This window comes from Siniperca chuatsi, linkage group LG5 (genome assembly GCF_020085105.1).
Source record: "Siniperca chuatsi isolate FFG_IHB_CAS linkage group LG5, ASM2008510v1, whole genome shotgun sequence".
NCBI lineage: Eukaryota > Metazoa > Chordata > Actinopteri > Centrarchiformes > Sinipercidae > Siniperca > Siniperca chuatsi.
Genome location: NC_058046.1, coordinates 6507161 through 6532073, shown reverse-complemented (window position 1 = coordinate 6532073; position 24913 = coordinate 6507161). Strand labels below are relative to the sequence as shown.

The window sequence follows — 24913 nt, the reverse complement described above, 5'->3', positions numbered from 1 at the left end:
ATTTTTACTGTGACATAAGGTCAAAGCACAGACAATATTCCTGTTTAAAAAGAAAGGTTAGAATCAGAGCAATAAAGGGCAGGTGCAGCTGCCCCTCTTTGTGCTTGCCACTCTGGTCAGGGAACAGAAGGAGTGTGCATTTCAATTTTCAAGATGTGACATATCATGGGGCGGAGAACATTTTACACCAAAATACATACAATTTGATTTCCCATGCAAACAATGTGTTATATTTGTATTGCATTCTTTAACTTTTGTCATACATTTTAGTAAATTAACCCCCCAAAAACTGACTTCTTTCTCACTGTGCAGCTTGACTCTTAAAGTAGCCTTAATTTGTTAGGGTGTTCTTTGAGCAATATCCCAATATATATTTAAATATTTAATATTTAAAAAATATATTTAATATATATATATAATATATAATATTTATATATATATTTAAATAATATTTCAGCTAAAGAATACCAGGAACATACTATTCACTTTAGCTTTTAGGTGTAATTTTCCATCAGCACTTGCTGTTCACCTAAGATTTATATAATTCTGTAATAATCCTACATGAAAGGAAGGAAGCATTAGTTTTAGCACACACTTGAGCATTTTGCTCACACAGCTGTTCCAACAACACAAATGCCAGAAAATCAATCAATCGATCAATCAAACTTTATTTCTATAGCACCTTCCAACAACCGAAGCTGAACCAAAGTGCTGTACAACATTAAAAACAAGATAAAAAATAATAATGATAATAACAAATAATAATAAATGTACAAATAGGTCAGCAGAGCACATTACAACATTAAGATAAAGAGAAGAAAAGAAAGAAAATGGTGGCAGAAATATGCACCAAATTAGGGAGTAACCTCCACAGGTGTAAAAGAGTGACCCAATATCAAATAAATTTCCCCTTTCAGTTCACTGAAAACAGTTTTGCAAGCCCAGCACTGCTTAAAAAATTGTTATTACTGTTCCTGCCTATAGGCGGCGCATGTTGCCAGACCTGCTACATTCCCACACCTCTCAGTTCTATTTCGTACGTGCAGTGTCTCTAAACCAATAGCGAAGCCAGTTAGTTTGAGAGGGCTCCGCCGCACGTATTCATAGAACTGGAGTTACATCCAGGTAACTATTATTTCTTCTAACCAATGAACACAGGCACAGCTGTGACGTCTTCAGTCATCTGTGTTGGGGTGATTACGTGTAGCTCACCAACTAGCAGCAGCAGCAGCAGCTAGCTTGTCAGACGAGACAGTACCCAGCGAGTTCATATCGACTGCCACAACGATAGCTATTTTTTAGTGTATACGGAGAAAAGGCGAAAGTACAGTCATTGAGCACCCGAAAACGCCACGGACTGATATTTTGTCGAATTTAATATGGTAAGAGAAAGGCGACTTCAGTGAACGAGCAAGCTAACGACAGCTAACATCACCCGGTGGTGGTAACACTAACGTTAACTCTCATTGTTATGGCTTAGAAGAGCTAGCTGGCTAGCTGTCTGTCAAAACATATTCTGACAGTGTAAATTGTACATTTTTTAATGGGATTAACAGTGATAAGACACAACTGAAAGAGCTTTTACTTTTCAGCAATTTGTGACTTAAATCATACACACATTAGCTAGCAGGTTGAGTTAATTAGGATAAACTGTACAAACTCAAAATCTGGTTTTGCTTGCTGATGCAATTATTTTTGATGAACTGCATAATTACTCCAGAATTAGATTTCCTGAGCTCCATGAAAAGTATATGTCATACAGTAACTCAAACATTTTGAGGTCTTGTACAGTGTACATAACATAACAGCATTCAGAAGGTTGTCATCTGCTTTGAGTAACGTTTACAAAATTATCAGCAAAATATTGGTCTACTGTGGGAAACATTTTGTCCCCCGATCCACAGTGACATATCAGTTTGACAAACACTGATTGTTTTTCCAGTGAAATATCCTTTATCCATTAGTAAAAGAATTCCAAATTACAGCAAGAGTCTTTGCCAGAAGTGGCCTAACGTTATAGAGTAGACAGACTAAACAACCAACAATTTGCTAGCATTTGTCTGTCATTGATATGTCATAATAGCCCATCTATTATATGATGATGATAATGGATGCCAAAATGAGTGGGTTTTGATCTTGTTTTTGGGCTGATTACAACAATGTGACTGTTGCAGACAAGTAGCCACTGTTGTCAGTCTTGATATTTTAATAACTGTCTCTTTTCTTTTCTAGATGTAGCAGAATGGAATTACCAGTACAAACTTGTTTTGAGTGGTACTGCATAAGGACGAGGCTCTGTTTCGGTCCTCAGAACAAGCTAGAGCCATAAACTCTATGCATCGCGTGAAGTCACTTACTCTCCAGAAACAGCAAATTTCACTCAAAAAGAGACACTGAAGGGACAGACATGTTTGCCAAGTTGAAGAAGAAGATCGCAGAGGAGGCGGCCACAGCACCTCGGAGTGGTGTTCGTATACCGCGCACTATCAGCAAGGAATCCATCACCTCAGTGGGGGCAGACTCGGGGGATGACTTTGTAAGTACTCTGTGAAATCATCACCAGTCACTAGCCTAATGCTTCGAAATGTTTACATGTGGTATTATAGATGGTTTGTTACATCTTTGGTGCATAACCAAGCATTGTTGGGACGTTTTATAGCATATATTTTGTAATTTTTTATTTGTGACACATTATAAAACAGTCACAACTTCTTGGTACTAACCACAGTGGGAAATAGGGTTAATCTTTAGGAATTAATAAAGCAGGAAAAACCTTATCAATAAAAATCAGTATTTTTAGGTCAGTTTATTTGAAAGTTGTTGACTAATTAACTGATAAATGTTAATCTAAAAATTAGTAATGGATAGACTTGTTCCTGACTCGAGAAGAAACTAAACAAATTTGTTTTTGCTGGAGGAGTTTCTTGGCTATCATAGAGACAAATCAAACTGTTATTGTAAATCTTTCAGCAGAATATCTTTGTATCGCACCACTAATCTGAGTGCAGTGTTCAGTCAGTTACTGAAATGTGTATAGAAAAAAGATATGTCATTTTATTAATTGATTTTACAGCATATTTACAGCATGATTGATTTTTTTTTTTGTCATTTTGTCAAGAAAGATGGACCAGTCTGTGCTCTTCTTCCGTAGGGTTCAGATCAGTAATGAACACACTGCTGGCTATTATATCATCATCTCTGTATACTTGAATATCTTTGATATTATTTTTCGGGCAGTTTTCTGTAGTTGATTAGGATTATGTTACCTTGGCACCATTAGCACTAAGTACTACTTCTGTTGATTTTAAAAAGGTACTCCAGTAGAGGCTTGCAAGAATAAAGAATTGTCAAAATCGACGCAGAAGTGGGTGAGAGATCCTGACACTTAGATCCTAGTATAAGTCAAGCGCCAAAAAGGCTGGATCATGCATTTCCCATAATGCAACTTGATAGCATCTTTCATTCGACTTCCCCTGCCATGGAAATGCCTATGTCTGTCAAACTCCATGCCCCTCTTTTGTAATGCAGGTTTTCTGTCATACATTTGTAGTACTTTCTCAGACTCTAAGAAGCTTCTGTCGAGCCACATAAAAATATACAACTGCTTTCACAATTTGAGTAGTGCTAACCATGATGAGTAAACTTAACTTCATGTGTCAAATTGGTGGAATGACCCTCTAACAGTTTTGAGGATGTTTCTTCCTCGCCCGCTAAAACAGCCTGCATGACACTATACTTAATCATTACATCTGTCAGTGTAACCACTGTTCATCAGAAAGTCCCAGAGTAAAATAGCTCATTCTCAACTCGAGGGCTATTTTCAGAATATATAATAAATAATTGTTAGTTTTTACTAGATCTAATCTGTTTTTGGCCTAACAGGTCCTTTAATGAACTGCACTGCATTGAGTTCTTTTCAACAAAGCACCTTAAATGTTTGTAGATCGTTTGTTGATGCTAATGGTCGTGGTCCAGCTGCATTAGTAATCCCCTCTGTGGCACATCCAAATGTATAGATGTCATCAGTACCCCATCTCTCCTCTCACTGATGTTCACAGAGGAATAAATAGCTGCATGATGAGATAAATAATTTAAACTCAGATATCATTAAATATCACAGTATTTTCTGAATGGGTCCTTTTACCAAAAGTAATTATTTTTCAACTTTGTTCACACATTGGTTGCATTACAGTGTTTTCAGTCCAGCCGTAATGGAAAATAGATTGAAAAACAATAGTGATCAAGGATGAATTTTCTTGTCATGTCATTTGTCACTCTGAATTAGTTTTGGAAAGTCACAGAAAAGTCCTGCAATTTCAGGTCAGAGCTATGATTGGAACCCTGGCTGGCTTTTGAAATAGTCACCAGTCAGGCAGTTGTAGGTAACAGGGCTTGTGTGACTGACATTACTATAGAATAAGGATGACTTAGTGGGTTGGTCTCTATTGTATTGATTGCAAGTAGTCAGGATACAGTGCTACTCAGTGTAACATGAAGCCACGTTGATTAGTTTCTCTTGTCGTTACAGAACACACTCACAGCTTACATGTTTTTAGTGGGTTCTGCAGTGCAGTGTGATATTTTTAGGGATTTCCTATATTGTTTTCAAGAGAAATGTTGTTGTTATACCTTGTAAAGGAAATCCATATCTGTGGTAAAGCTCTGTTTATTGGAGCTAACAGGGGAGTGCAATCCCTCACAGGGGAAGCCAGACTCCTGAGGGTGTAGTGCTGTCTCAGTTGCACTTTGCTAAATTATTTAGTGAAGTTGCTGAGTAGCAATACTGCCAAGTGATATGTGACATTGTGTTTCTGGTACAATTAATACTTAGTAGTGTGGATACTGCAGTTTACCCAGCTTGTTTGCATGACACTGACTGGTGGCAACTTTCCTTTCTGCATCCATTTCATATATTTTAATTTTTCCTGCAGCTGATTAGCCAAATACCAATGACATAGCATACAGAGGTATTTGTAGTGCAACAGCAATGTAGTTTAATAACAACAGAATGTCTTTCTGTGATCTAAAACATCAAGGATAAGCTTCAGGTTTTAGACTTGATATGTGGACTTGATATCTAGGGAATTCCTGAAATTTCAGACTATTCACCAGATTAGAAAAGTAGCCAGTATAGCGATGTTTCCTGCGGTGAAAATTACAAGTTACCAGTGAAATGCTTCGAACATCACAACTTGATGATTTCAGAGTTTTGGTGGATATTTGCTTTAAATTCAACACTATGAATAGGATGACTAATAAGTGCTACCTAATGCTTTGTGTGTGTCTTCAGGCCTCCGATGGCAGCAGCTCCAGGGACGACCTGCCCGCCCAGCTCCTCAGAAGAAATGATCAGATCCGGAAGCTGGAGGCCAAGCTATCAGGTAGGATATGTCAGACCTAAGGTTAAGCAGCTGGAGCGATTCCACCTGTAGCTCTCAGGAGAGATCAGTACCCAGAATCAAAGACATTAAAAAAGTGCAGCTTGTAAGTGACAGATCCTATCATAACTGTTGGTTAATGAAATAACATCAGAATCTTATCAAATTGCCAACTCATGGTTGTCATCTCATAAAAGCTGAAGCAGTAACCAAAAATGTAATTGCAGTGTTGATAAATATGTACCCCAGATTATTTTACCTGTTAATAATGTAATAAATTATCAGTTAAAAGCTTACTTTTAAGGCAACTCTTATGGCCAAGTTTAAATTGTGTCCCATTTTAAAAAAAATTCTCTGCAAACCACAGTCACGCTCACAATAAATAAAAGCATGTTAGTTTATAACTGCCAGACCATGAGAAAATTCATAGGCCTATCTGTCCGACCGCACAGGAACAACCCATATAAAAACAAAATCCATCCATCAACCATCTAGACAAACATAATAGACAAAATATTGGATAAAACACTGGTCTTGGTAATGAAACTTGAATGCCTCTGGTCTATGAAACTGGCAACAGCAGCTAAAACAAACTATATTTGTCAAAAGAACATGACTAGATCCCGTCAGGAACCAAAAAGCTGGGATATGTAAATGCTGGATTCAGTCTTAGTGTAAAGCAAATGACATTTTATCAACCCTGCCTCTGTCATTGAGCAGTTAAATATCTGTGCTTTAATCTTTGCTTGACACATCTACAAACACTTCATGAGCCTGACTGCGTCACTTTCAGTTTAGTTCAGATCAGTTTGTTGAACATACTGTTTTTGCCAGAGATCCAGATTTTAATCTTGATCTTTGAGAGAGTCAATTTCGCAGTAAGATGGTGGCAGCTTATCAGAAATGACACACTTGATAAACATCAATATATCAATGCTAAGTTAATTGTGATACTGTCAAAAATGCAAATTACTTTTCATTTGGCCTTTCACTTCCTCAACCATCTAAATGTTCCACAAAGTGTAGAATCTTAAGCTCTGTTTGCCTTGGAAGAACATTGTCCTCTTCCTGTTTTGAATTTAAAGTAGGAAAGTTGATTTCTCTATAAACGTGACCTGGTTCTACATGTTGAAAAATGCAGCACAGAGGGTGTTAGCCATGCTAGCAATTATTTCTCTTGTTAATGGTGATTATATTAATGTCTCAGAATGAATATGATAATTTATTGCTGTTTAAATGTTTGCTGGGTGTATATTCAATGGGACAAAGATTATAATTGTAGATTTAGGGTGTTTGTTTGTTTTTTTTCTCCTCTACTCAGTATAATGGCTCCTCTTCTTTTTGGGTGGCTTATGTGTCTTGGCACCCCTAGAAAAGGTTAAAGGTTGCACATTCTCATGCAGCCTTTCAACCAGTATGGTTTTCTCAGATAAGAAAATCATTAATAGTTTTACCTTCCATTATTTCTCAATCATGTTTTCCCTTTTTCTTTCTCCCTCTCCTTCTGTTCACTTTCTCTCCTACCTCTCTCTTTACCGTCATCTGCCTGTTCCTCCTTCTTGTTTGTGTTTTGTGTGTGTGGTTGTGTGTTGGTGTGCATGTGTGTGTGTGTCTATGTACTGTTGATACCCCATCCCATCACCCTACTTCCCAACACTAGACTACGCTGAGCAGCTACGAATTATGCAGAAGACCAAGGACAAGCTTGAAATTGCATTAGAAAAGCATCAGGATTGTACGTACCTCTACTCTCCTCCGAATTACCTTCCTTTCTCTCATTTGTCTGTCAGCTGTAATAACTTAGCATATCATCACGTCCTCCCATGAAGATCATTTTTTATCGCAGGTGCTAATATTATGGGGCTTTAGAGGTTTGCTTTGGGTGCGCTGAATGCTTTTGACTTTAAATCTAAAAATCCACCCTCAGATCTTTTACACTGGGATTTCAGAGTTATGTATGCATTGTCTCTTTGTTGGTGTACCCACTTTCCCTCAGTTAGCCCCACACGTCTACATTAGGGCAATGATTGCAGCCACACACCCATTATTTTAATATCAACATGTCTTACAGCTGTGTTGCATTCTGGTCTGTTGGGCTTACTGCCAGTGGAGGAACCAGTATATCTGGCTCTTATGATGGATTTGTCCTGGTATTTTCGATTTGTTTTTGCGATATCAGTTGGACTGTCTGTCCAACACTGTTGAGATTATACTGTGGATATTTAGGGTCCTGAGGATGGATTCAAATGTTTTTGGTGAACTTTTCTGCTAGCCTCAAATTTGGATTTTGTGCACAAGAAATATCACAATCTAAGCCCCAATGTCCACTGGACGCAGCCGTGCCCCTTTCCGGCTCCGTCATGGCTGCTGGAGAAGATCTGATGCCATTCAATTGGACACATAAGCAGAGCTTCTCACTCGCAGGTCTTTTCTCCACTTCACTCACTCCACACTCTAGGTTTATTTTTGTGCCTCTGAGGTGTTAAATTCACTATGTGAATGTATATAAATGCCTATATTTGACGACAGTTGACATTAAATGAATGTTTAACAATGCATTTTATTTGTTACTGACTTTGTCTTTACACTCATACAGAGTAGTTTTCAACTAGTTTTTCTTGATTAATATACACTATTCAGAAAAGATAAGATGTTGTGCTGTGTTCGATAATTAAAATGGGTTAAGTACAGCCATAACGTATAAGATCGGTTACGTCATCTATCATAAATGAGCTGCAAACTTTTTCAATATGCAATGTTGACAAACAAACTCTAAACTTTATTGGAAATGCGGCTGCTGAAGAACAAACCGCTTGAAGATGCTATGTTTCTGAAACACATCCAGCACACATTGGAACTACAGAGTGGTAGCACAACAGGAAAACGACACAGCTGCATCCATTGGACATGAGGGGTTATCGGCTGGTTGCCGTGAAATTTACAGAGCACGTTCGTGTTCTTCAGAGAGTGAACCATTTCCCTTTTGGGCAATCCATAAGTCTCTAGTGCCACCATCAGGCCAAGATATCAACTTGCCTCTCAAAATATCTTAGAATTTCTTAGGCATGAACCTTTTAATTTTAATGACCCAACAGCATTTCCCTTAGCGCTTCTCTCAGAGCTGACTTTAAAGGTTTAGTTCATGGTAAAGAACTACTGATTATTGATGTTTGTTTTCAAGTATTAAGGCTTTAACAATAGTACAATGTTGTTGGTTCAATCTGGTACTTAAGTATTGTAAGTTGTAATGAACAGTGCAGCTTCAAGGAGATGTAGACTTTAGGGTGGATTTCTTTATTAGTTCTCACACAGATATTACAGTGTTAGCTGTTTTAAGTTTTGTCAGTTGCCATGCATCGCTTGTCTTTGCCTGTCTTTGCTTCTGGGATGAACACACTCCTTAATCTGACTCTAACTTTTCACAGCTACTAACGGTGCCACTGTCTGTGCTATTAAATATTTCTGTTCTCTTTGGTTGCATACAAACCTCTCTGTATGGTTTCCATCTTTCCCTTTTTTTCCTCTCTCTCACTTTCGCTGTCCAGCATCCATAAAGAAACTTCAAGACCAGAACGAGTGTCACCAGGCCAACAGAGCCAAAATGGCAGAGGGGATGACTTTAGCACTGGAGAAGAAGGATCAGGTAAATGCCACTCTGTCTCACTTATTGTATAGTTCTGATTTGTGGCTTGGGTACTTATCTCTTTCTATCCTTTACCTGCAGGAATGGATGGAGAAGATGGCCGTTGTGGAAAAGGTAAGTCTTTAAATCTTTGGTGACTTTCAATAATGCACTATTTTATCATGATACTGAAGATCTTAAAGTTTGTTTTCGATGCCTAACATAGAAAGATCAAGGACTTCAAAAACAGTGCAAGGCTCAAATTGGGTGCTTTCACACCTAACCTCTTTGGTGCAGTTCAGTTGAACTCTGGTGTGTTTGAAGTCTGGTGTGGACCAAACAACCGGACTGAGACCTCCTGAAAAGGAGGGTCTTGGTCTGCATGAATTCAAAAGCTTTCAACTGATTGTGAACTGTTTAGAAAATAATCTCCTGATCTAGGCTAAAAGCGATGTATACCCTATAATTCTGTCAGATCATTTGGTAGCCATGGTAACACGTCGGTGCGATACCACATTGCAGGGATTTTCCCTGATATGTCAGAAGTGAAAAGGAGTTAAACCAGAGGTGTGTTGTGCTTGTGTCCTACTATTTTAGTAGGTGTATAATTTTTTCCTTGGTCCGGACCAAACAAACCGAACTCCAGGTGTGAAAGCACACTTAAATTTGGCTTCCTCAAATCTGCACATGTCCTGAAAATGGACATATGCATGTGTTCATTGGTATAGTATATAACTGTTGTGTTTGTTTAGGACAAGGCTGCCCTGTCAGCCCGGCTAGAGGAGATGATGGAGCAAAGCTTAGTACTCTTCCAGAAAAGGGATGACCTGGATGAACTGGAGGGCTTTCAGCAGCAGGAGCTCGCTAAAGTTAAACACATGGTGCGTACATGTGGAGTTGGATGGCTGGATTTGCAGCATTATGTAACAACAGTGATGCAATTTGCCACCTTTTTTTTGTCATGTTGTGATTAAATTGAAAATTGGAGATGAGCTGGAAATGATTTAAAGAACTACTATTTGGAGTAAGTTTGTGAGTCTCAGTGCAGGATAGGAGAGTCTCTTTGGCACTGAATGTGTTTGAAAGCACTTAGTTTGTTGAGGTGTGATTTGATTTCACCTGGGCACTTTGTTTAGTGCATGGTATGTTCTTTCATTACGATTTATTTCCCCTTTATGTCTATCAGTTGCTGAAGAAGGAGGAGCAGCTAAGCCAGCGGGAGCGGGAGCTCCAGCAGAAGGAGGCTGAAGTTCACTCAGCAAAACGAGGGCTGTCTGAGGCTCGGGGGAAACTCCAGGCTCTGGAAAAGCAGCATGAGGAGAGCTGCAGGCTCAACTCTGAGCTTGAAATAGAGAGGTAAGAAGGAAGGAATGCAACAGGCAGCAGTATGTGATTTTTATGCTCTTATAAGTAGTCTGATGAAAAATCATAGGTTTATGGAAAATGAAAATCTGTTAAAAGTGCAAACCATATTGCCCAGGCATATCCCCAGCAATCATTGGGGGATTTGCCTGTTAACTTTAAAATTAACAAATCTAAAAAAGAATTAAATTCAAGTTGAGCTATGATTTTTTTTTTTTTTTGACCAAGTGCATCTCATTGGATTTGTCCAGAGAGGAACTGCTGCTGCTCAGAGAGGAGGCAGACAAGAAGATCAGTGAGCTGGAGGGACAATGCCAGGAGCTGCAGGCAGTCATCCAGCAGGTCTCTGAAGACTTCCAGAAGGTCAGTCCTGAACTCAAGCTGCACAAGCTACATTCTAACAGTAAACAGTATTCGTAAATAAATAATTTGTCGAAGCAGTTGTCTGTAAATCAAGTGAGTATGTGAAATGTTTGTTTTTCAGTCACAGAGTATGGTGTCGACTTTAGAGAGGTCCCTCCAGGAATTACAGACTGAACATGACGTCCTGAAGTTGCAACAACAAAAGGTCAGAACATAATCAAACTGCGGTTTCCCCACCCATGTGTATGGTCTAACAATGCTATACACTTTATAATATGTACTATTTGGCAACAGCCTAGAACTGACCACCACATTGTGAATGAGAGAGTCAGGGAATAGTAGAAGTTTAAAAAAAAAACAACAACAAAAAACATGAGAACTAACAGAACACATTAGCTTCACCTTTATCCATAATTTTGCCATCTGTGGTGTAGAACCAAAAATATACTTAGTTCAGTTCAGTTTGTTTATTTACATATTGTTTTTCACATGCTTAGTGTTCATCCATTATCCATTGCTAGTTTCCTCTATCTTACATTAGCAAGGTGAGCATCATTATGCTAGTTTACTGGGCAGTAGGGCATGCAGTAGATCAGGGTCACAGTGCAACCCTGCTGGAGTACAATTAAACTAATTGAAACAAATAAAAAAAAAAAAAACATTTTCTCACATTTTAACTATAGTTTATACATATACAATTTTGATATAGATATTAAGATATCAGTTATAATATGGTGTATAACGTGTACAACAGTAGGGTTGGGTATCATTTGAATTTTATCGATTCCGGTTCTTATTGATTCCCACTTTCAATTCCAATATGGTTATAAAAAAAAATAAAAAAAAGAGGTCAAAGTTTAGATTACAAAAATATCTTTATTCTTTTAAGTATTTACTTTGAGTTTAATTGTTTCATTAAAATAAGTAAGTTCAGAGTCTTTTTAACTGAACATTCACAAAGTAAATACATACAATGAAAATGCATGATTCACAGTCAGGACATACATTTTCTTGTGGATGCTTTGGTATTTGACACTCCTCAGTTTTCTCTTTGGTCATCTTTCCCTTTATTGCCAAAGAGAACGGTGTGTCGTAGCTTGGTATCCCTGGCTCTAATGGAGGTGCTAACGCTGACTGATGACACACTTGGGCTAGGAGACCACAAGACATCAAACACTGAACATTTTTTCAGATTAACGGCGTGCTGCCTTAAATGTTTGGTCAAATTTGATGTGCAACCTGACTTACAGCTAATCCCACATGCATTGCACTTTGCCTTGTCGTTTTCTTTAATAAAGTGAAGCCACACTTTTGAGCCCATCTTTCACTACTGTTGTGACTTTCTGTGGAATTCAAGTATCAAATAATTCAGAATGAGAATGTATTCAAGGCAGGGAAATTCAGGGAGTTTCATAATTTCTCTCGGGCAGTCAGGAGGTACAAGGGGGATAAGAGAATATAACAGAATATGACAATTTGTTTCAAATATCTTATCAAACGTTTTGAAGAACAATATTAACACATTTTAAAATTGAGTTAAGAAACAGTTTCCTGTAAGCCAGTTTCATGTCTTCCCTTGACATCATCAGGCTGCTGTAACAGAGGAGGACAAGGACCGCTTGTTAGTGGACCTTCAGAAGAAAGTGACTTCTCTGGATAGACGGCTGCAGGGGAACCTGAGCCAGGACGAGCATCTACAGGAGCTTCTCCAGGAGGTGAAGAACATCTAGAGCAGGCGCTTAGTTTAGGCCAGTGTTTGCTGGAACCTACTACCTTATTTTATTTGTGGCAGATGTTAAAGATTCCTTCCACTCTATAATTTATGTTAGATTAACCCCTTTAGAAAACATTCAGGACAGCTTTCCACTCAATAATGTATGTACAGTAGAATGTGCATACCAACTTCATAACTTTCTTTCATTCAGTCATTTATAGGGCTGAGACCAATTATCCATTATCAACAATTACCATTCAATTAAATATAATTAAATGAAATAAATGCAGGATAAAGTCAAAGCCAAAATTTTATTTAAAGGCCATTGACCATTCACACTCTTGTGTTTACAAACAGTATTGATGTAAACAAACATTTAACATAATCATATAATATTCACAACATAGATTTGGTTGTTGTCTGTTGTTGACTTGTATATTAAAATCATTTAATTTAATAGAATTTATAGAGGCTTACAGTAATTTTTTTCATCTAATCATTTTGTAGTCTTTGTTGGCACACATGTTGTGCATTACAAAATAGATATCATGTTAAGCTTACCTTTACATGTATTTCATTATGACTATGCCTTGTTCTAGGCAATGGTATTCAGATATTGCATTGAAATGTCGGGAAAGATATAGAAGCTTAACCACGTATTTATCAGTGCAGTTGTTGGCTTTTCAGAAGTCCAGCCTGGAGCAAAGTCTGGAAGAGACCAGAGCAGAGCTGCTAGCGGTTCGGACGAACCATGCTGATACTGTCAGCTCTCTGGAGGCACAGGTAAACCAGTCCATCTATTCACTAAACCCTGACCTATGGTAAAGTCCCTGCATCTGTTATATATTATCATTTTCCACCAAATCTGCAAATCCATGATTATAAATGGATATCATTTCTGTGGATTAAGTAGAATAACTGCTGAGATCATTACTCATTGTGCTATATTAAACAGGTCACCAAACAACAGTTGATGCTGTTACAGCTTTCAGGTGAATAAAAAGATACTATGACAAAGCTTCTACAGGAAAACAATATGGGGCTTTCCTAACTTAACCTTAGAACAGGCTAAATTGTCAAAAGAAAAGACTGTTAGCAAAGGTAATAACTCAGTGTCACAGAAAGTGTGTCTCTCCTGTCTGACCTCAGGTATCCAGAATGAGTTGCAGCATTACTGAGCTGCAGACCCTTCTACGACACAAAGACGACTCCTCCAGAGCCTACAAGCAGAGAACAGACACACAAGTAAGCAACAGCACAGTACTGCAAGAATAACAGATAATTAAGCAATAATGTTTCTCTCCATGTTCTTGGTTGATGGGCTGCTCAGGCTGAGATTGAGTAAATCATGTTATTTAGCTCCACAGTTTTTTGCCCCATGTACATTTACATTGTTTGGATAATTATATCTTGTGGAACATAAACAGAAAACTTGTTATGATTAAATTGAATCAGAGGTTCAAGCTGCTTAAAGCAGCATTAATCAACTTTTTACCAGTAGGGGGCAGAAAAACACCAAAACCAACTGAAAGGTTGGCACAGACACCGATATCACCAGTGTCTGAAGAGTCAATTTGATTTCAAACTTAATATCAAAAATTAATTCAAAAGCATTATATTTGAGATGTTAATTGTAGTAGATGTTTATTATCAACTAGAGAACCGGGAAGCTTTGAATGACCCGAATCAACTTCTTGTTCCTTTTTGAAGCATTGTTCATTAACCAAATCACATGGGTACGGGGACCCAGGAAGCATACAGTAAAGACTGTCTGATGACAGCTGACAACAGTAAAAAAATGGAACTTCAATGTTTCAATGTTCCTCACCTTAATAGGAAGTTAATGGATTTCTGTTGACTCGCTGATGTTGTTGCTCATAGTGTGGCAGTCTGATCACAATTAATCATTGTACTGTTTTCTATTTCAGATAACTAATCTGGAGCAGCAAGTCCTAGAGAGTAGTGAGAGACTAAAGAGTGCAGAGCAGCAGATCACAGAGAAACAGCAGTGCATGAATAGACTGGTGAGTACCACAACAGTCAAGAGCACAAAATTAGTCTTTTTTTAGACAGAAATAGGCTTGATATTTTCCCAAAGGGGCTGTCAGAGTAGACAGACTTATCACTGAACCTATAAACTTCTGGTTGGAGCCCTTGTCAGGTATAATTTTCAGCCAACTGGGAAAAATGGCCCGGAAAATAAACAAATAGAGCTTTCCTCACCAAAAATAGAATATAAGTGAGAACTATGGTTGCAAAGTTTATTTCAGTGATCAGTGATTTGATTACAAATTCACAAGCAAATTAATTGAATTAAATAAGTCAAAATTGCTGCTCTTGCTCTACATGTCATTGCTCAAACAAAAACAAAATTCTAAATATTAAACAGTTTGTAGGATTTGATTCTTTACTTTGGTGTCATCTTGTGGTAGTATCAAGAATGACACTGTGGCAGACACCAATGTACACTCTATAATGTTCTTAATTTCAGTGCAAGTATTCAGACAGTGAACATTTTTTTTTGAAAGGCGTCCTGGCCACCACTACTTGTGTAAAAAATGCATACGTTCAGAACAACAAATATCAGAATCCAGATGTTTTTTTTTTTTTAACACCAAAATACAATGTTGTCAGTAAACACAGTTAGTGTCAGTTATGAAGCATTTTGGTTCAGGTCTAGGAAGTACAATGTTAGAAGAAAACGACCATATTCACTTTTGAGAATGGTGGGGTGTTGCTGTCTGTTGAAAACATATAACGTCGGTTGCAAGTGTGAAATCACAATATATATTAATTAATACAGTAAGCTATTGATCCACAACATGTACCCATTTGTAACATATGGAGCATTTAAAAGAAAGATATGTTGTTATTTGTAACCTGAAATTGTATGTCCTTTTGTAGAGAAAATGCTGATTTTCAATCTGGTAAAAATCAAGTGAAAGTGGGTTTTTGTATGCATTTGTATGTGTGTTTTGTTCAGCAAGGAGAGTGGAGTGCAGAGAAGGCCTTTTTGGATCAGCAGGTGTGTTTGCTACAGCAGCAGAGTCAGGAGAAGGCCAGCCGGCTGGAGGAAAGTATCACCTCTTTACACACAGAAAGGCAGATGCTGCAGGACAGGGTGGTATGTTTTGGTTCTCATTTTCAGCTATTTTTATTTTTCAAAGATTTATTTGTAATCTATAACACTATGCAGTAGCTCTATGTTGACTAATACTTTACCTTACCTGTTCTTGTGTGCTAGGCTGATCTGGACAAGCAGTGGGGTGAGGCAAGCTCCACTCTGATGCATCAGACAGAAGAGCTGGAGCATTGCAGGGTTAGAACAACTATAACACACAAGATTTTTTTAAAAGCACAAATTGGCATTTGATTGACTTTAAAAGCTGAGATCTCATATTCTCTGCTGATATTCAGTGTTTTTAAAGAGGTACATGTAATGGAAAAAAATCCATCTACTGCAACTATTCAGTATTCTGTAAATAATGAAAATCAGTTGCTCAGACACTAAACACATGACATTACACAATTTATCTGGTTGTAGTCTTTACATAATGTGATACAGCTTCACTGACATATATGTTTTGGTCTAAAACCAAAAACAAAAGATAAAGGTAAGTTTCATAAAGGAAAGCGGAGTGTATTTGTAGTCCTCACTCTTGGTCTTGGTGTGTTCCCTCAGGCCGAGCTGAACAGCCGGCAGACAGTGAGCACAGAAATTGCCAAAGCTCTAGAAGAAACCAGACGTCAGAAGGAGGAGCTGCAAACACAGGTCTGTGGGCAAAAAAACAACATGCTATATTCACAATAATAGAAAGGCAATAGCTAAGATGTGGTCCCCCACAAATGACGCAGCAGTCTCCCTCTGGACCAGTCACAAACACGTATATTTCTTTGCAGGGAAGGAAGAACAGAAGAATTGATATTCAGTGGACTGTACTTTTATTTGAGCACTCACAGATTATAAGACAATGTAAAAGAAGTGTTTGCCTTTGCTCGTTGTCAGGTTGGAGAGCTGACCAAATCTCTACAGACCTCACAGCAGGAACTGTCCACTGTCACTGAGAAGCTAGCACTGAGAGAGGAAGACATCAAAACACTCCAGAATGGTACACACATGCACAAACACACTTAAAATCCTCCATATTGCCACCTGAATTTCCTGTGCTTCCATTTTGTAATCATGAGGTTAAGTTCTTTATGTATTTCTTTCTTTGTGTAGCAGTAGTTGTTCATTTCTTAAAATGGTGAATTATGTTATTATATATTGTGTATATATATAATATCTCTGCAAACAGAACATTTCTTGATACGGGAGCTAGTCCACCCTGTTTTTTATAACTGGGCAAAAATAAAATGAAGCAAGCTGTGAATTCTGTACTGATACCGGGTATTAGCCACTTTGATCTAAAAATAGTGCTATTGGCATTGGAAAATCCATATTGGTCAAATGCTCGTACAGGGAGTAGCCAAAATAAGGCAAACAAACACCTAAGGCAAATGCTGAGTTGGCTCAGCTTTTGGATTGTGATTTTTTTTTTCAAATAAACACAAATGTTGCAACTTTTTCATAAAGTGGTTCATTTTGTCCACCCCCTACTGTACAAATTTTGACACGAAAACAATCGTGTGTGTGTGTTTGTTGCAGAGGTGCAGTGTCGGCAGGCATCATTGGTCCAGCTGCAGGAGGAGGTAGAGCAACAGCGAGCCCAGATGGTGCAGGTGGAGCTGGACAAAGACTCCCAGCTGATCAGCCTGAGGGAGGAGCTGCTCAGCCAGACACAGCAGCTAGATAGCTGCCAGGCGCGGGTTAGCACCTACACGCAAAGTCAGAAATACCTACATACTTACATACTCTTATACTGTACATACAGTACTGATGCAGCAAGTAAAATAGTAAGTTTTAAGTAGTGTTAGTAAGTTGTTTGGGATTTTAAGTCTAACCAAATGTACAAGTTTCTCCTGTAATAGTTCTTTTGTTCAACACTACCCAGAGGTCAGCAAGTCACCAATCTTTCATCTCTAGCTCATCATTGACCTGTCCATCACACATAAAAAACAATGTCCAGGGAAGACCAGTTTTCCATATCTGGAGCTCAAGCTTAACACTTAACTTTAAGTTTGACTGTAAAAATATTTTTCACATCATATATTTTCATTTGTCTTGGGTGTTGTACTGACAATGTTTTGCACACTTTTTATACATTAATTTATCCTCTTTCTGTGTACCACCATCGCTTTGCTCTAATCTTGTTTATATTCTGATTGTCTCATATCTTATAACCTAAAGAGATAACTTTCAGCTCATGCCTGTAATCAAACATGAATTAATGGTCATTGTGGTTTGGTATGTGTTGCCCAGATCTCATACCTGGAGGTGGAGGTGGAAACCCTGACAGAACAGCTTCACAGCCCTGAAGTGTGTGAGGAGGATCAGAACGGCAGTGTGACGGTGGACGATCTGGATCACATTCAGAAGGTCAACAGAGAGCTGGAGCAGCAGCTCAGCGACAAGAACAGGGTCAGCTAGCTTCATACTCCCATTCTGTTGTTCCTTTAGCTTTTAATGAAATATCAACTCCAGGCAGATACATTCTGCAGATACATACATACCAGCAGATACACCCATCACCACAAATAAAACACATTGATGTTGTTTTGCAGACCATCAAGCAGCTGCAGCAGAGACTGGCAGAACTGAAGAGGACGCTGCAGAAGGAACTGGTGAGACACAGTGAATCATGGGTTTACTATTTTCATTTGTTCTGACAATATGTCAGCAAACTGAACATTTCTTGATAAGGGAACTAGTCCACCCTTTTTTCATAACTGGGGAAAAAACAAAATAAAGTAATGTTTTTAGTTTTTATTTAACCTTTATTTAACCAGGAAGTCCCGTGAGATTAAATCTCTTTTCTGAGGGAGACCTGGCCAAGACAGCACACCAGTTACAGTTGAAATAGAAATAAAACCCTAACCCAAGTATAGACCACAAATTGACAATCGAAAAACGAAGAAATATGTGGTCACTGTTCAACAGGTGAGGTTGAGACAGAGATGACACTTCCTCCTACAATGTAAAACTTTCAATGACATAAGGAACATTTACTTTAACAAGTTCACCTCTGTAATTTCAGATTTCAAAGAGCTTGACCTCTCAAAATTAAAAATTCTTCTAGGAGAAAGAGACAGGGCAAATCTTGCTGCCCAATATGTATCAACATGCCACAACCTGAGGGACGATGACTGACCAAGACACACACAGCACACGCATGCCTTCACACGGACATGCACACACACACCCGCACACACAGCATACCCTATGTGTGTGTGTGTGTGTGTATATATATATATATATATATATATATATATATATATATATATATATATATATATATATATATATATATATATATTAATGTTGTGTTAATATTCATATTACTGTTATTATGTGCTGTCCAAATATTTGGACAAATTATATTTTGATGCTTTGGCAACATTGTTTTTTAAACTTTCATGCCAATAAAGCTCTTTGAATTGAATTGAATTGAATTGAATACAAACATCAAACACACAAGGAAGAGACACAATCCAACTCCAATAAGGCAGTTGCATTTCTCAGTTACATGGACTTTTAACATGGCTTTAAATTGTTCCAAGGGGACTAGATTATTAAAATGTAGTATGCTCTGCAGATTATTCTAAATCCAGGGAGCAAAGTAGGAAAAGGCTTTTTTTCCCAGCTCAGTGCAAACCCTTGGAACCTGGTAAGAAAGCCACCTGTTGGAATGAAGTTGAAAACTGCTGGAGGTCTGCGTCAGGAGATTACATACTGTATATATGAGGGGAGTTTACCCAGCATGGCCTTGTATACATAAATATACAAATGAAGTTGTCTACGTATACTTAGTGAGGCCAGTCTACCTAATGTGATCTGGAGTAGAGGTGTTCAGTACATATAGAAAGTAATCTTTATCAACAAATTGAACTGACTATACTGAATCACCATTGTCACTGACCGAATCAGTAGCTTTTAGCAGTGGACCTCCTCACCGGTGACTGAGAGCTCTGTTGTCAGCTCAGCTGTGATTCACAGTATGTTACTTCCTCCTTAAAGCTTATTAAAAGACAGCAGAACTAACTCAGTGGTAAATAATAGACTGCTGAGCTAATAACCTTATGTGCAGTGCTTCTATAGGCCAGTTTTGTACTGAACTCTGAACATTGGGCCATATGAACGGTGATATGTTCACTTACTGTTGTAATACTGAAAATGCATTTTAACTGTGATGCGTTCACTTACTGACATACTTACTGAAGTGCATTTGAATGGTGATGCAACCACTTAGCTTAGGAAAAAAGTGAACTAAGTGCATAGTTGGTGAATACGAATCTTTGAACTGAACAAAGTGATTCGTGATTTCCACCTCTAATCTGACTTTTTTTCTTTTCTGTTTTTAGCTTAATGTCAAGCCAAAGCTGCTATGAATGCAAATTGTCATTAAGTACACTTATACCAGCTGAAGTAATTCCAACATAAATACAGCTTAAAAGTTGCACATGACTCATTGGCATGAAAAACTGAGGTGGAAACTTGAGAATCACACCAAACTGATGTCAATCTATAAAGGAACAGTATGATATTTAACAACTTCCTGTTTCCCTTTAACTTAATTATTCTGTATTCGGTATTGTAGGTAAACTATAGATTAATCTTCATTTGCACAAGAAAATAACCCTGTTTGTTAAAATGTGTATTTCATTGTAATAAGAAGTGTTTGTAATATTCTGCTACCCTTTGTGTGTGTGAACAACACATAAGAAACACCTTTCAGTACAATACAGTCCAGTACACTATCATAACTACTAACCATGGCTTTAATGACCATACTGTTGAATCAACTCCTCTCTGAACATTAGAAACTATTGCAGGAATATTGGATTGGATTGGATTGCACTACATTCCTTCTTTGTGCTCCATAGAAGCTAAAGCCTGAGCCAGAAGCTGAAGGGAAGGAGAAGTTGCCAGAAAGCCGAGCAGAAAAACAAGAGAGGCTTTGTCCAGACCCGCCTCCAGCATCCACCCCGAGCCCCCCAACCTCCAACACCACGGTGACCAACACCTCAGACCTCAACGACTCACGAGAAATCAACTTTGAGTATCTCAAGCATGTCGTCCTCAAGTTTATGTCATCCAGAGAGGCCGAGGTAAGTCCTCAGTGTTAATTTTTTTAAATCCCTTCAACTCAGCACCTACATAGGCTAAAAGAAGTAAATTAAGCGTTTGTGTGCAGCACTGTAGGTCTGCCTGGACTAAATGACTGACCCTGGCTCTGTTACAAACCCAGTCTGAATCTGTGTGTCTTGCTCTGTCAGGCATACCAGCTAATACGAGCAGTATCTGTGCTGCTGAACTTCACTCGTGAGGAAGAGGACATGTTGAAACAAACTCTGGAGTACAAGGTTGGTGTTTCATTGACAGCCACTGTATTCAGTCTTAAGCTTCAAACACTTGTATTTCAAAACAGATCATTGCTTTAGACATCCTGTATGTGTCAGTAGAAAATTAAATACTAAATACTAATACTAAACTTTGTTTCTTGAATATTTGTGTTAATTTCATTTTCACCAAAGGGTGTTACTGTGATCATGGTGGAAAATGCTTAAACATTTACACCATTATGGGACACTAACTAAAACCTGAGTTTAGGGGTGCAAGTATAGACCCCGAAAAAAATCGATTAGAAAAGATCAAGATATTTTAGCTTAATTTAACACTGTTGCTCATAATGGGCCTCAAGCAAGAACAAGATTTGTTCAGCACATGCAAGATGTGCATCATAGTTGCCAATTTACTAAGATACATTTAACAGATATTTATATTTTTTTTCGATTTTATTGGCACATTTTGGCGTGACAACTTCAACAATTCAACGTATTCACTTCAACAGTTGCTTCAAGGTGTTGTCCAGGTGGACATCCTCTTATAACACCTCACAGTGTAACATCACGTATAATAGAATGTATACTCTTGTCTATCTCCATCTCTCACGTTCCCTTGACCACATCCTAGGACCACTTAGGATAAGAACATTAAATGTTCTTGTATTAGGCCCAATGTCTCTTTAGAATGAAATTACCCTATATATATGTGTGTGTGTGTGTGTGTGTGTGTATATATATATATATATATATATATATATATATATATATATATATATATATATATTATATATGTTCTAGATGTCTTGGTTTGGATCCAAGCCTTCTCCAAAGGGTATCATCCGACCTTCAGTCTCAGGCACTTCGACTAACTGGAGCTGATGAGCAGCAGAAAGAGCTGAATCGATGGAGAGTAAGGAACTAAAGGACCACCTCCAAGAGGAAGAAGTCCTTCCTCTGTGGCTCCCATCACTGAGCAGGACTCGGCTTTAAACTTTGAACAGCCTCCCGGAGTTTTCTCTGGCTCTGTGTGGGAAGGACTGTTGTTTTCTGCTCTGTGGGGACAGAGAAGGGCTGCACAGTATGTTTGAGGGATAAAGGCCTATTCATAATCAGTTGTTGATTTTAAAATTATGTAATTTTCTTGTCAATGATTAAGGCAGATAGACATTTGACCAAATGTTATTGAGGGTAAAATGATGGTAAGACACATCATTCACACAGGAGTTTTAAGTGTCTCAAGTCTCATTTTTCTTCTGACATATGACACAGATCTGATGTTTTCTAGTGCATGAAAACAGCAAAAAGTGAGTTAGAGTGTAAGAAAATGAGACATAACATCAGAAAGAAATAACAGACTCATTTGACTGTTATTTTAGGAACTGCCTCATTTTAAACTACACAAGTCACATCCATTTTTGTTGGAACAAAAAGCAATGTGACTTGATGTGACAGTCTTCACTGGACAAATGATATAGCCTTTGATTGCTAAAGGACCTTTGAGCCTGTCACTTTGTTAATCTTTCATTTTAAATCAGAGGGCTTCTTAATGAAAATGTGTCATTTAATGACCTGTACAGTATCAGTAAGAGTTTATTTAACAGTACCTGCCAAATGGACATAAATAGTTCACATGTGTGTCAAAGGATCTAAATGTGTCTACATGTAGAGTTTGAAGCCCTTTTTCAGAATTTGTCATAAAAATGTCATAATTTTCTTTACTGAAATAGCAGTACATTTTTTGTCTTTATCTGTTGAAATATTCATGATAGCACTGAAAGATGTGTCTACTATGTTTTGATGATCAAGGAATGCAATTAGTATAAGTAAGACTACTTTAGAAAGCTCATTGAACAATCAAGGGAGTCCAGGCTGGGATTTCTGTCCAATAGAAACCCAAAGTTCGATAATTTTCTTGAGAAATGAGAATGGTGATATTTTACCATTTGTAATTGTTGAATTGAATTGAATTGAATAGTCATGATTCACTATGTTGAATTTACGATCATCAAAAGTAAGCTGGTCATGAATCTTTTAAAGAAACTTCCTTGCTCTCATTTCTCTTTAAAATTACATTTCATCAGATTTCTTATTTCTTTTTTTTTTTTTTTTTTTTTTAGATATACACATGCATAAACATTTTTGAAAAGGATCCCTTAAATAAAGAATTGGGACCAAGACATCTGCGAGGAACATATTAGTGTAAAAATAAACTTGTCAGTGCTCTCTGGTGGACAAACCATGTAATGATGACACTGTTTTTAAAATACTGAAAACATACTGTATCTTTGGCATTTCTGGACTACTAATTTATTGTTGCCTGTTGGCCAACATGTACACGGATACTGAAATCGGCCGGGCTGTAGTTCAACAGCTCATTTAAATGGGTATCAAAACTGCTTGACCATGGGACTGTTATTATTACTATGACTTGAGCCTCCCAGCAGACCTTGCTCTCAAATCCTCCCTCTGTCACCTGGATTGACAGACCCTAATCTAACCATGGCCCTAACGTAAACCACCTATAAACTAAAACATTTGACTAGTAGAGCTTCCTCTGGGATCGTATATATGTAGCTTGGAAGTACTGTCTTGGAGGCTCAGGTCAGGGTAAAAAAAAAATGTCTCAATTCTCAATTGCTGCTACTGGATGAACAAAGCTGCCACAGCTGATACAGTTTGTGCACATAGACTGTTTTAGGTCCTTTAACACCATATGAATGATTTAGACTAGTTGTCCATTTGATTAATAATAATGTGATAAAATAAGTGAATGCTATGTAAATGATGACTGGAGAACATGCTCTACCTTTACCTGCCTTTGCTAATGTAAATGAAAGTACATTCCACATGTCTATTTATATATGGAAATATGTGCATACTGTATGCATTGAGAACTTTATTAATCAGTGGATGTAAATGGTTTGATGTGATCAGTTTGCAGTATGTATCATCATCATCATTGACCAGAACCCATATATGTTTCTGACTCGGCTTGTCACTCAGTCCCACTGCCCGTCAGCATCCTTCTTCCTCAGTGTGATGTCAGTCACAACATGATGAGGGTTATTTTTACATCAGTGGGAAGCCCAGGGAATCGGCATGCCTGTGGTTAAACTGCATTGTTGAATCCCTAAAGCGGTCTGGCAAGTCTTTTACAATTCTCTTTGTTTCTAAAGGCCAGAAGATTCTGCATTTGTATTCATTACAGTAATATGCAAACAATATGAAGCAGAAATACATCAGGGTGCTGTCTGCATAAGATTATCAGTCACAGAAAAGAAACTGTATTTTAGGTCAGATTGTGGTTTTTCTGGTGTTTGAAGTTGTATCTGCTCTGAATACATTATTTGTATGTTGGGATGCAGGAGTACATCTTTGAATGCCGAACTGTCATCATCTTGTGTTACTAATGACAGGTAGCAGACTGATGGGTAATCTACTGTCTCCATGAGAATCAAAAGAAACAATGAATGCACTTTTTAATCTGATTTATTCTGCTGTGTTAAACCCTGAAACACAACTGTACAATCACTACAGCTTTTCTGTCTTGCTTTTTATGATTTAACAATTGCTGCCACTGCAAAGGTTTCCTTTCGCACATTTATTAATAATAAATCTGAAATGATAAAAAACCCTGTCTTCTGGTTCCAAATCCTGCATATTTGGTGGGAAAAAATTAATTTTCCCTTATTTGTCCATGTTCTGGTATACATAGTGCAAATGCTAATATTAAAAATATTTAGTTTTATTTATTCTTATACTGCGTTTATTCATACTTTTATCAATACATTTGTTCTTAATATGGAATTGGAACATTTCAAATGTTGTGTTTGTTGCTGATACGTATAATAGCCTATTTTCTGTGTTTTGTTTTCATTTTGGGTGAAAACATTGAATTGCAAAATGAAGAGAATATAGCCTACAACGTACGTACATTTTTCCATATTGAAATGTATGTCCTGTATTCTTTTAATTTACCATTAGAAACGACTTAATTTCTGCCGGGATTATGAAATGTTATTCTCTTGT

General features: G+C 37.7%; 1 protein-coding gene across 4 annotated transcripts; it reads left to right on the top strand.

Annotated features, from left to right (window-relative positions):
- The first annotated feature begins 972 nt into the window (after positions 1-972).
- golga1 (golgin A1) lies at positions 973-24409 on the top strand. 4 transcript variants are annotated; one of them, XM_044198070.1, is made up of 24 exons: positions 973-1125; positions 2233-2536; positions 5291-5381; positions 7039-7113; positions 8924-9021; positions 9103-9135; positions 9753-9881; positions 10187-10356; positions 10614-10725; positions 10847-10930; positions 12315-12440; positions 13127-13222; positions 13589-13684; positions 14368-14463; positions 15423-15563; positions 15684-15758; positions 16122-16211; positions 16446-16548; positions 17088-17248; positions 17802-17960; positions 18104-18163; positions 20423-20647; positions 20816-20902; positions 21683-24409. In XM_044198070.1, exons 2-24 carry the CDS (start codon positions 2408-2410, stop codon positions 21761-21763), a joined length of 2517 nt encoding a protein of 838 aa, XP_044054005.1. In that variant the 5' UTR covers positions 973-1125; positions 2233-2407; the 3' UTR covers positions 21764-24409. The 4 variants fall into 4 exon arrangements, with proteins under 4 accessions (XP_044054005.1, XP_044054004.1, XP_044054006.1 ...); XM_044198069.1 differs by lacking the exon at positions 973-1125 and adding an exon at positions 1149-1382; XM_044198071.1 differs by lacking the exons at positions 973-1125; positions 7039-7113 and adding an exon at positions 1149-1382.
- Positions 24410-24913: the final 504 nt, after the last annotated feature.

Coding starts and splice junctions, on each gene's coding strand:
- golga1 (XM_044198070.1), top strand. CDS start 2,408: ATGTTTGCCAAGTTGAAGAAGAAGATCGCAGAGGAGGCGGCCACAGCA. Junction 16,549..17,087: donor CATCAAAACACTCCAGAATG/GTACACACATGC, acceptor TGTTTGTTGCAG/AGGTGCAGTGTCGGCAGGCA. Junction 20,648..20,815: donor TGTCATCCAGAGAGGCCGAG/GTAAGTCCTCAG, acceptor TTGCTCTGTCAG/GCATACCAGCTAATACGAGC.